This window comes from Parasteatoda tepidariorum, chromosome 5, assembly GCF_043381705.1.
Source record: "Parasteatoda tepidariorum isolate YZ-2023 chromosome 5, CAS_Ptep_4.0, whole genome shotgun sequence".
NCBI classification, from domain to species: domain Eukaryota; kingdom Metazoa; phylum Arthropoda; class Arachnida; order Araneae; family Theridiidae; genus Parasteatoda; species Parasteatoda tepidariorum.
The window spans coordinates 10,836,843-10,849,874 of record NC_092208.1 but is presented as its reverse complement, the minus strand read 5'-3'; the positions used below and the strand labels follow the sequence as shown (position 1 = coordinate 10,849,874).

General features: G+C 26.6%; 1 protein-coding gene across 1 annotated transcript in view; it reads right to left on the bottom strand.

The window, feature by feature from the left end:
- LOC107455150 (DNA repair protein rad50) overlaps positions 1 to 13,032 on the bottom strand; it is a gene marked incomplete at its 5' end in the record, with an annotated part of 55,146 nt that overhangs the window by 21,145 nt on the left and 20,969 nt on the right. The window contains 10 exon segments of the mRNA XM_043046106.2: positions 691 to 892; positions 2,702 to 2,759; positions 2,845 to 2,992; positions 4,201 to 4,296; positions 6,478 to 6,591; positions 6,717 to 6,852; positions 9,644 to 9,769; positions 10,426 to 10,518; positions 11,488 to 11,574; positions 11,781 to 11,879. Of these exon segments, the coding sequence (XP_042902040.2) occupies positions 691 to 892; positions 2,702 to 2,759; positions 2,845 to 2,992; positions 4,201 to 4,296; positions 6,478 to 6,591; positions 6,717 to 6,852; positions 9,644 to 9,769; positions 10,426 to 10,518; positions 11,488 to 11,574; positions 11,781 to 11,879 (1,159 nt within the window).

Sequence of the window (13,032 nt, the reverse complement as noted above, 5' to 3'; positions counted from 1 at the left end):
TCCGACAATATTTTGAAAGTCTAAAACCGAAACTAACGGTAAGTTGAACTTCCGATATGTCAAAGTTTATCGTCAGTACTATCAGATTCGAGTTATCGCGAATTCACTGTATATATTAAGATAAATAAACTTTTGTTGGTTTGGAGAACAAGGAAAACTTGCAAGCATTATTTAAAATTTATTGTAACCATGATAATTATTAACTTTTTGTTAACATATTAGAAATGAGTTCAAGTTTTCAATTTTTTACACCCTTACTTAATAATGTTTATAAATTTGTTATTTTCAATTTTGAAAGCATAATAATACAGGTTTATATGTATCGCTACTGTTATTAAAATGATTCTTGAAACCAGGGCCGGATTTAAGTTTGGCGAGGCCCCAAGCTACTGAAAAAGATGGGGCCCTTATGAGTTCNCTTGAAACAGAGAAAAATAAGAAAGGTAGTATATCAATGAATTAGCATGTTAGAGAATTAGGCAACCAGAGATATAGTTAATAGATAGTTCAATTAAATTGGCATGTTAGTAAAGGTGCAGATGATTGAATTAGCATGCTACTGAGTAGGCGAATAAGTTTTTGAATAAATAAAATATTATAAACAACAATTTGTTCTACAGCAGTTAATGACCACAACTTTTAATCTTTAAAATGTTTTTTGTTCCTTCTGTGTTAACAATGTCTACTTACACTAACAGTCTCTGCAAGCTTTACATTTTCTTTTTCTAAATTCTCAAGTTGTTCAATCAATGATGACTTCTTTTGCATATCACTGCACATTTTATTTTTCTCGGCTTTGAGGTCATTGATTCGACTACGCAACTGCTGAAGTTGGTCTTTGTATTCATTAATTTGTTGATGCAATGAATCGATTTCTCTACTTAAAGAATTTCTAAGAAAAGAACACAGGGACAATAGTTACTTTAATTCTTAATGCTGAAAACATTTAATTGCATCATCATAAATATTGAAAATAGAACTCATCACTTTAGAACAATCACACTTTGTTGGTCACGATAAATTAGTGAGAAGTACTCAAAAAGATTACTAAAATTTCCATTTAACATCTGTTACTGAAAGTAGAAGGAAACATAGAACAATGTCTTTTGTTCACTAAATGAAATCCAGATGCTTAGAAACTGCTACGTGAATTCTTAAAAAAAAAAATTATATATATAAAAACAAACTCCGTTTGATCTGAAGCAAGGAACATTTCACTTATGAAAGCTGATTTAACAATAATTAACAATTTTAAAATATAATGTGAACTTGCAAAGAACTTTTATTAATTTATTTAACTACAGTAAAAAATTTAAAAAAAAAAAAATTAGTTTTGACCAACATTGAAACATGATCAAGAAAGCTTTTGTTCATGAAAAAGCAGGAACAAATATTTTTAACATAATTAAAAAAAAATTTAAATAAAAAATTTAACGGAAAAAATTCACTCTAAACTTGAAGGTAGAATATACTTAATGTTTAAATTTCTGCTACGATATGATTTCCATGATTAGTAAAGGGCTAATATAAATATGTTAGCTGGTATCCTTGCAAGCCATTAAAAAGAGTGTTAAAGCTTATTCCAGCCTTATAAATTAATAAAAATGTTCAAAGAAAGCACTAAAAAGATGCGATTAAACTGCTAGGTTGAAAGTTTAAAAATTTATAAAGTAAGAAAGTTAAAAAAATAAAAGTGGAGCTAATAAAACATAAATAATATTCAATCATATTGCTGAAATAAAAGCATATGCCAATAAATAATTAAATTTAAAAATTTTAATTAATTTGCAGAAGAGAACAAACTTTTTGACTCAAGTATTTAGCATTTCTGCATTCAATAAATGCCATTTTCATGCAGTATTAGGCTTTCGAGAAAACATCAGTGGGAAATCTTTTTACTTTAATACCTTTTTAAACTAAGTAATTATTACGAAAATAAGTTTACACATCACTCAATAAATCTCTGGTCTATAAGAATTTTTATTTTATTTTGAATTTATTTTTAATAACTAAATTTTTTTCATCAATATACTTTACTTCAAGAGTGATACATCTATCCTAATACACCAATAAAATTTTGATGCCTTTTTTGTAGAACGTCGTTTTTGTCTTTACTCTCAAAATGTGCCTCAGCTTTGGCAATCACTTCCTCATTCAAGCAATTTTCTTTCCCTTAAGCATCTTCTTGATGATTGCAAAAGCCAGTACTCACTGAAAGTGGGCAAGCATTTCAAAATGTAATTCACTAAATTTAATCATTGTTCTCCTTGACTTGTGACATCGGGCATCGTCTTAGTGAAACAACACTATTTTCTTTTGCATGTGAAGCATTGTAGTTGAATGAATGTGGAAATGGATTGTGGTTGAATGAATTGTGAAAACATTGAACAGAACAATGCGAAAAGCATGCTTTTGCATAATACATGGCGAAAATAGACATGGTAAAGAAAAAAAATCTCATTTTCGAAAATAGAAATTTCAGCACTTTTTAAAAATACCCAATGAAAAAAGCACCTTCAAAAGCGAAAATCGAAAATAAGCACCTTTAAGAACTTTTTAAAAACTCTATGCACCATGTATAAAACTGTCAACAGTGTTGCGATATAAGAGTCAGACTGGAGACTTATTGAGTGATGTGTTACAACAGAAAACAAAAAATTAAATAAAAATAAAATGACTATCTTATAAGAGTAATTCTTACAATTTTTCTTGACAAGCATTTTGATCTTCACTAACTTGATGAATGTTACGAGAAATATCTAAATTGGACATAAAACGGAATTAATGAACATGAGAAACAAATTATGATAAATTAAATTGTTGCAGAAAGGGCATGTGTCTTACCTTTGCCACCAATGCGTGTTTTTAAGGCAGATAAACGCCTATTCAAGCTTTCTATTTCCTGCTGATGTTGATCAACTTTTATTAAGTCTGGTAATAAAATGGAAGCAGTTTCTTTATCACTGGAGATTCCATCTAACGTTTCTTCGAGCTGAACAGTTTTTAGTCACATTAAATTTTTATCAATAGTTATTTGGTAAATTAAGTTTCTGTTAACATTAAAAAAATTACCAATTAAGATTTAAAGAATAAATTCACTTAAAACATGATTAAAAGTTACAAATAATGAATTAACTAGAAGTTATAAATAATGAATACAGTAAGTTAAATAAAATTGACATTATGGGACAGCCATGCTTCATCAACCAGCGCAGGAGGTAGACTGATATGTAGCATCGTACGTTGGTAGAAACTTTTTTTACAATGAGTCACTGCAAGTTGGAGTGCAAGTGCTTGTGTATCACAAAGTAAAGGTGAAATTATAGGAGCAGGGCACCGCTGAAGGTATTTATAATATAATAAACTAATTTAAAAACTATCATCAAAACATATATTTATTATAACATATGAAAACTACTAGGTGTTTAAACAATCACTTCATTTCTATTCAGATTGAGATCAACATGTTTTCCTACAACAATAATTTACTCATATTTTTAAATGTATAAAAAATTCATAAAGGAGAAACTCATATTTTTCTTAACAGTTAATGTGTGGATACTTTTTTAAAGAAGCAATGTTGACTCTAAGGTAAATTAAAAACAATATAAATTAAATATTCAGTGATCACACATTTACATTTTATTTTAATTATTTGAAATTTCATTACTATTTAAATAAACGAACACAAAAAAGCAAACTGTTTGATAGAAGCTTTGACGTGACATTGCAAAATTTGCATAAAAATTTCCCCTTTTCATATATTTTAATTTCTTTCTTTATTTCTTTAACAGTACATTAATTTAAACTCATTATTACTACACTAAGACATACATCATTTCTTTAAGTATTTAAATATTAATGTTGTAAAGTGATTGCCTTTAGAAAGATTTTGAATAACAAGTCAAATAATTCTTTTTCCTTATAAAGCAAAGCAGAGTTCTGTTAATTAAAGAAATTACTTAGCATATTCTTCTAGACATACACAACTATAATTTTAAATAATTAAGCAGAAACAGTTCTGTAGAGAGAAAAAAACGAAAAATTCAATCGTAATTAAATATATAATTTGCAAATATATACACAAACAGGATTCATATGAAAAAAATTAGTTTAGATCAATTAATAATTGCCAATTGCAAAGCCATAAATCAGGATAACAAGGATTTAAAATACAAGAATGAAAAACAACATAAATACCTCTGCAATTTTTGCAGAAGACTTTCCTATATCTGCACTCACTGCTTCAAGTTTTGATTCCAATTCTGGAATTTCCTTTTCTGCCAATATAGACATCTAAAGGAAACAAAAAGGTTATAGGATCATGAATGTGCAGATTCATTATTTCCTTGAAGCACATTCTTGAGATTTTTGGAATTATTTACCCCATGCTTATTTAAGATTTCTTCACAAAAGAAAAAATTTAACATTTTGGATTTTCAAATCTATGACTTTTCATGAATAATTCCAAGAATTTTTCATAACTTACCTAAGTTACTATTTTCTCTGACAAAAACACAACAATAAATTTAAAAAGCATTATAATAACATTAGGTATAACCATAAGGTATAACCATAAGGTATAACCATAGGTGACAGGTATAAACAAAACTTTTATACCTTGCATCTTCATTTTTATTGATTTAAAACTTAAAAAGCAGAGAAAAGAAAGAGTTGAAGCAATAAAATAGCAATAGATAGAGCAAAATAGAGCATAATAACAGAGCAAAAGCAAATAACTAAATACAGTCAGATATATGTAGTTATTTAAGCCTGTTTTACTTCTTCTTAAAAGTAAGTTTTATATAAAAAGCCTTAACTAGAATTTTAAATTGATAAAATGAAAAATAATACATAGATTAAAAAATTCTGAAATCAAGGAAGTTTTAAAAATAATTCGCTCTAGAAATGATGTTCTTTCCTTCATTTTTTGAAAGAACAACGTAAAAGGATATTCTTCTTGGGGACAATAATCATTTAGAAATTACCATGCCAATTTTAATTACACAACTTTATTGAGACAAAACACATAGAACTAAACTACATACACACAAAACAAAAATTAACATTTACTAATAACGTGACTTTATGATGCCATCTATATTTTATTTTGAGAACTACTTTAAGCATAAACAAATACCATAATTTCTAAAAATCTCTTTTATCTTCCCCTTCTGACCAGGTGTAAGATAGGAGCAGAAAGATTGGGATGCGTGACATAGCTAGCACCCTACTGAGCCGGTTCGGCTTGTTTTTTCCAATGTTACCATTGCTGTTAAACATTTTTGGCAACTTTTATAGGGTTTTTTTTATAGAAAAGTTTTTTTCTTTTTTCGTATGAAAATTGAATGTCACAGAGGGCCGTACACCGACAGAGAGTTTAAGCTCCTTTTCAATGCATTAGCTTCAACACTTGACAAAATCGACTGCCTGTTGATTGTTGGATCACAGGCCAAGAGTCTTTGATAGCACCAGCTAGAAACGGTATTTGTCAAACTGGGAAAGTAAAAAAAGAATAAAGGTCGATCCTCACTTTTTTTTTGCAAGAAATAACAACCGCTTTAATTATAAAAATAACACAGACTCCATAACACGGATATCGCAAGTTAGGAAGAACGAAGCAACCTCAAACTAATATTTAAGAAATGCAAATTAAAATGAAACTGTTTAAAAAAAGTTAATAAAAGGAGTTTGCTAGGGTCAATAACTGACAAAATAGTTATCGATGATAATATCATTTAAGACTTCGGTCTCCCCTCAACAGGTTTGCTAAACATTCCAGTGACATTTATTTGGCATATTCAATATTAAGAGATGCATACCTGGCACTACATAGCTAAAAATTTAACTTGATTGCTACACATCATAATTAGCAAACCCCAGAGTGTTTACGTAACATTTGCATGGTCACAAAAATAAAATTAATAAACCATTCTCTAAAGAAAACCACAATTTGAAACAATTTACTACTCAAGTATAGGATTAAATTACACTATTTAATTTGCCAAATGAAGAAAAATAATAACTTTCCTTATTGTTAAATAAAGTAAAGTAAGCAACACATTCTCTCAAATTAAAAGAAAGAAGCTTCTTAATAATATTTCACCGACGTCATACTTAGTTTTTCGTTACATTCGATTTCCTTAATAGATTTATGAACAACATCACTTCAATAATTAAAAATGTTTAGTTATCAAATTTAATCACGAAGAAAATTTAGCTAATTTAATAACTTTCCAATCATATATATTTCAAGCATAATTACATAATTGCTTAAATATCTAAGAGTTATCTAGTTTATTTCAGTTAATTTACAACACACTTTTTTTTACAGAAATAAAGATCAAATTTATATAAAAATTTATTTCCAAGCATAAAAAGCTCTAAACAGAGAAATCTACATTTACAAAACTAAATAACTTCTTTCTCATAATTAATTGCAGTATTAAATTTATTGAATACTAATAAAGCACTTACAGATTCTTTAATAGGTTTCAGTTCCAACATTTTATTCAACTGTTTTTCTTTTTCTGCAATCAAGCGAGTTTTATTTTCCAGATGAGAGGGTACATTTTGAAGTTTCTTTTGAAGCTATAGACAAAAAAAAAAAGTTATAACATAACAAATCAAAGTTTTAATAAGTTAATGTTAGAGTTGAGTAAATTTAAACAAAATCACCAAATCTGAAATTTCCAACCATTAGTGACATATCTTACATCTGAAATAAGAGCTTCTGCTTCATTCCCTGCTTGAAAAGATCTTTTACAAAGAGGACAACTAGGACGAGGCTTGCGAACTTTTTCAATATATTTATTGAAAAGGTACAAACTTCCTGTTAAGGCTCCTTTTTCACTTAAAAGAAAAGTATTTTGTAAAAATTTGATGCTTTGTTTAAGAATAAATAAAAATTTGATTAATAAAAAAAGTTTGTTTAATAATAAACTAAAAATTGACCTGTTTTTTTTTGTTTTGTTTTATCAAAACATTTGCAATCAAATGTTGGGTCTTAACATCATAAAGATGAATTTAATACTACAAAAATTAACTGTTTATAAAAGGGGTGATTGTGAGCCCAACTCAAAAATCCTGAAAATTTCTTGAGTAAAATCATTAATGACGCATTTCAAAAAATTTATGTCTTTATAAATTTAAGTCATTGATATTTCCAAAACATGAAATTCTAAATAAATTATATGCAGCATAATTTAAATAAATAATTATGTATAAAGTTTACTTTTTTCTCTAATCATATTCATTATTCTACCAGAAAAAATATTTACAAATGAAAAATACGCCAAGTATAAATTCTAGTTCAAGTATTTCTAAATAAAATATACAAGATCTTTTATACATAAATGTAATCGATGATTTCTTGAAACTTCTGGACCTTGGCTTTCCAGAAACTTCCGGATCGCAATTAGCAAAAAATCAGGAAAACCAGATTTTTTCCAGAGCTGTTATAAGATCATCTCTGTTATATTATTTGTTTTAATTGGATTGATGGTGGAAATTTTAACTTGAAAAATAACTTTCAAATGCAATTTGAACCTGTGCAACCAAGTCTAAAAAGTCTACTGTAAGTAAAAAATATGCTAAAAACTTTCCTCAATTTCAACATTTTCATTAAATGCTTGAAAATAACATAGAAAGCATTTTAAAGCTATCGTGCATTGCTGCATTGTACAGTAGGGAACCGATTATCCGGAACGATCGGGACCATCGATATTCCGGATAACTGATTTTTCCGGTTTTCTGAATCGCTACAAAATGCCGTTTTTTTATAGTTAAACCCAACTAAAAAAAAAAAAAATTAAAAATAATCTTAAAAAGAAGAAAAAACGATGAAGTAATACACTAATGATTATTTCCAAAATGATGGTAAGGTAAACATCTTTCAAAAAAGAACAAAAAATCCATATGAGGAAAAAAAATAATTTTTTCTAAAAATGGCGGGAAAACTAATTGAATTTCGTTCCGGTTTTTTGGTTTTCTGATTTCCGGATAACGGGTTCTGTACTGTACTTAAGTTTAAATAATCATAACACTTTTATATTGTTAATAACATATTTATCTTAAATAGAACAGAATAATGATTTCCTGATGAATTTTATGAAAAATCAACTTTCATTACAGAAATAAACAACAGTATATTTATATTGTAAGACCATGAACTTTTAAACAGGTTTTAAGCTGAATCTAGTGTACAGTGCGCAAAATAAAATCGGACTACCCTGAATAACTTTTGATCTAATGATCAGATTTTCACATTCTCAGATTCAATCTTAATGGTTCGAGAGGGTGACTTCAAATATGCTAAATAACTAGTGCTAACAATTAATTAAAATACAAAATCAGACACAAAAACGTACTTTCTCTGAATAAACATAATTTTTTTCTTCTTTTTTTCCGACAGATTCTAATTTCAGACTCCCAAAATATAGTGGGTAGCATTAATCTTGGAAATATGGTCCCTGTAGTTTGATCAGGAAAGTGGTCCAAAGTTTAGATCCCTTAATGTTAATTTTATTTTTTGAAAAATTTGGCATACTTCTAGAACTCTTGCATACAATCATAAAATTAATTTCATCAAATACACTAGAATCTTCCTCAATTACATATGATAGAGATGGGAAACGTTGAATATAGGTCAACTTAAAAAATCAAATAATGATTAAAAATGTATGAAAATAAATAAATTTACAATAAGTATAAAATTTTTAGTTTAAAAAGTTAAGTACTTCCTACAAATATTTTTATGATGCAAAAGGACGATAAATAAATAAATTTATTTAAACTATTTGGAAACATTTGTTTTCTTTATCTCAGCACAAACAAAAATTTTTGACATTTATTGTAACAGTTGCTATTCATTTTTTAAAAGTTTGTGTTCGTTTTCTTTTTAAAGGCACTGCAAATTTTTGCTCTAATTGGTTGAGTTAAGTTCGGTCTCCATTGTTATAAATTTTTCAGCTTCTGCCACAAGTTTCAACATTTTTATCAACGGATGCATAAATATCAAACCTGTTGCTTGAGGCATTTTACCTTATAAGTAACAAATCCACATTTTCTTCATCACTAGCAGGATAAGTTACTGTTTTATTTCTCAAAACAAATTAACTTAAATTTTTTTTAAAATGCCGGTAAAATTTTTGAATGTTAGAAACAAGAATCTGCTAAAGGGAATCTGAAACAGGGAACGGGGGATTAACATTATAAGAACAGAAGTAACGGGACCATTAAAACAAGACAATACATATGGGAAAACAAAAGATGGTGGAAAGATGGATTGAGGCTTGATTGCATAATAATAATAATTCCATGCAAAAAATAGCTTTTAATAAATATTAATAATTTTTTTTTGTTGAAAAATTTTGGATTTTAAGGTAGAAAATTTTTATGTCATTATAAAAAGGTTTTACAAACAGCCCATAACAAATAATCATTGGAAAATTTAGATACATGTTTAGAAAATAATTTAAAAATATGATATGAATTAACTATAATAGAATAATCATACAAAATGCAATAAGACATGAAATTGAAAAATTTAGAAATGTTTTAAAAACATGATAAAATTCTTTTTTAATGATAATTAACAGAAAGCCCAACATTAAAAAAATATGAATAAAAAGCTGAAAATTACTCTTGCAGTTCTTTAATGTTACTTCTCAAAGTATCACAACCAGATTCAAAATCTTGACTACCACACACATCAAAAATTTTATTTTGATTTTCATTCAATGTTTCTTTCTTGGATGATAGCTGATTCCTGCAGATAAAAATAGAAAAACATAACCAAGCAGAAAAAAATAAAGATAAAGACACTACATTTGCATAAAAAATTAACTATACAATAAAATTTTGAAAGTTTATTAAATAAACTTGAATATTGTAAATATTTCAATATTAATTCATATACATATCTCCTTAATAATACCTTAATTTATGAAATGAAACAATTGTAAAAGACAAGTTGTATCAACCCTTTATACCAATAGCACTTAGAAATTCTAACAATGATAATTATTTTTTTACAAATTCATTATTGCTTTTGCAATGATTGTGATTTTAAGATGTTCATTTAGTAAAAATGAAATGAAGATAAGTTTATTTTTCTTAAGTGAGTACAGTAATTTTAATTATAGAAAACATATAATTTTAATTGTAGAAAACATATAATTAAAATTCTAGGTTATAAAAAATAATGCATCCATAAATATCCTCAAAAATAATATTTTTAATGATTCCCAAACAAATTTTATATAGAAATTTCATTGCTCAATGAAAAAAATTATAAATAAAAATAAAATAAAATATTATTTATATAAAAAATAATAATAATAATAAATTTTTGAATCCATATTAATAATAATGAAAAATTAACATAAATAAAAAATGATAAAAATTTTTTTACAGTCAACTTACATGTGAAATTTTTTAGTAGTTTCCAATGAAGATAATTTTGAACGTTCTTTTTCCATATCTTTTCCTATCTCTTGAGCTTTCTTATTTAAATCTCTAAAAAAAGTAGAATAAATTTAAATACTAGGAAACACTGCATTTAAGAAATGTGTATGTTTTAAAAAAAACACAAATGCAATTAAATTGTTTATTTTCAATTATATATTGATTATTTATAAACTATGAAAAATGTTAAGATGGTATGTTTATTTATCCATGTTTTTTTGCATTTCAGAAATCCTGTACAAATAGTTAACTCTGCTCAAATATTTTTTTTCAATTTGCTTCATAAATTATGTAATAAATCAAAAGAACAAACTACCCAACTAAAAGGCAAATCTGGACTTAAACTGATTGCCTTTCTAGTTATAAATTTACATATTTCTGCTCATCTTCATGTATTATTTAAAGAAAAATAGATATACACAGAAAACAAATTCTGTTCAAACTTGCCTAGATGGCTAACTCTAGAAAAATAAGAAAAATTAAATAAATTTAAGAAAATGAAGTGAACTGTACTGAGTCCAAACCTAGGAAGGAACAACACATGCTCCTTAAATGAAAGATATTTTTTAACTTCTTAATAGTATTTTTCATATAGAGTTGAACCTCATTAAAATAAAAGCCTTCAACACAAATTTATATTCTTATCTTATCACTGCTTATCTTCACATATTATTCAATGGAATATAGATATACAAAGAAAACAAATTCTGCTCAAATTTGCCTAGATGGCCAACACTAGAAAAATAAGAAAAACCAGTTCAAATCCAGAGAGATGCACATGCTCCTTAAATGAAAGATATTTTGTACTTCTTAATAAACAATTCTGCGATCACGCTATCTTGAAAAACAGTAAATTGCATCATATCATACAAACATGAAAGCAAATTTTTGCTGCTTAAGACAAGATTAAAAGTTTCTCAACCTGGGTTAAGCTAATCTCTAAGAGGAGGTTTTAAGCATGAAAAAAAAATAGAATATTTAACTTCTGAATTTATTTAAAAAATATTAAATTAAACATACCTCGCTAATTTAGAAACTTTATCATATACTCCATGATCTGGTATTTCAGTAATAAGATGCTTTAAAGTTTCCTTTTGACGATTCAAACTAAAATAAAAATATTTATTTTAAAAAAAAATTTAAAACACGAATAATAACATTTAAAACAAAATTCAGAACAAAGGATATTGTTATTTAAAAGAATATGGTTAATTGATTATGCTTCTATTTTATAATATTATTGTGTACAGAAGCAAAAATTAAGAAATGATGATTTAATATATATATATTTTTTAGCAATAATCTATACTCACATTTTATCCACCAGTTCCTGTTTAGAAGAAATATCTTTATTTACAAAGTCAATTTCTGATCGGATTTTACTTTCCTTTTGCAAGTGTTGCATTTCTTGGCTGAAAAACAGCATCGCATTATTTATATTGCATGCATAAATTGAAAAGAGAGTTTGTTTTGAACTGATTTAATATACTATTTTTCCTAATTATAAAATACACAAGATGTTTTGAATAAACTAATTATTAAAATAGCACATACAAAAAGAAAAAAAGCCTGGAACAATATTTAAGACTAAATGTTTCTGTCACAAGACACAGCTAACTTATTTAAAAAGATATTAGGTTTCTTAAGTCACAAAAATTCTTCGAAAACAAAAAACTTCCAAAAGGATTTAACTCCAACACACAGAGCTAAAGGCATTCAAAAATAGTGTTGGTGTTACATTTTCTTTACTTTTGACAGTATAAGAATGGTCAACTAATCATTCAAACTTAAATTTATCAGAATTTTTGTTTTACCCATCTTGAAGATAAAAGTTTGTGCTAGACCTTGAAAGGCTTTGGCACTCAAGAAAAATTCCTTGCGACTCAAGAGCAGAAAAGTTTATGACATGTTTACAGCTCAGCGTTAAGACCAAAGTTATAAACACACCACAGAATTTTCTAAATTTTGTTACAAGTTTACAGCTATGTATATGAAACATGTACATGTATATACATGTACATAAATATACAAATTTATATAAACATGAAATGTCTATAAAATATGTTACACATAGTTAATGCATTACACATACATACATATATATTTAATAAATTACATATATTCAAGTATGCATAAGAGAAATCAACTTGTGAATGCTAAACAAGTGATTATGTTCTCATTGTTCATTCAAATATTTGCTTGTGATATTTTAATAAGCATTAAAAATCTCATAAAAAGGTGTTTAAGTTATTTTCTACCTTATACATCAAAGATTGCAATACATTTAATTGAGAATTCATTTATTATGATGAGCTGTATTTTCAAATCCATCCTCAAATAGATTAGTCTTAGTATTAAAATCTATCTTTTTTTATTGTTTAAATAGCTCCTTTCCTCTGATTGACCAAAATAATGATTTATCAGTTTTGATAACATTTTTCCCTTTACCTAAATCCTATTGCTACAATTCTTATTTTAAAAAATATATGTAAACATTAATATCGACATCGAATAAATTATTAAGTCTTTTATTCAACTGAAAGATGTTAATAACAATCTTATATT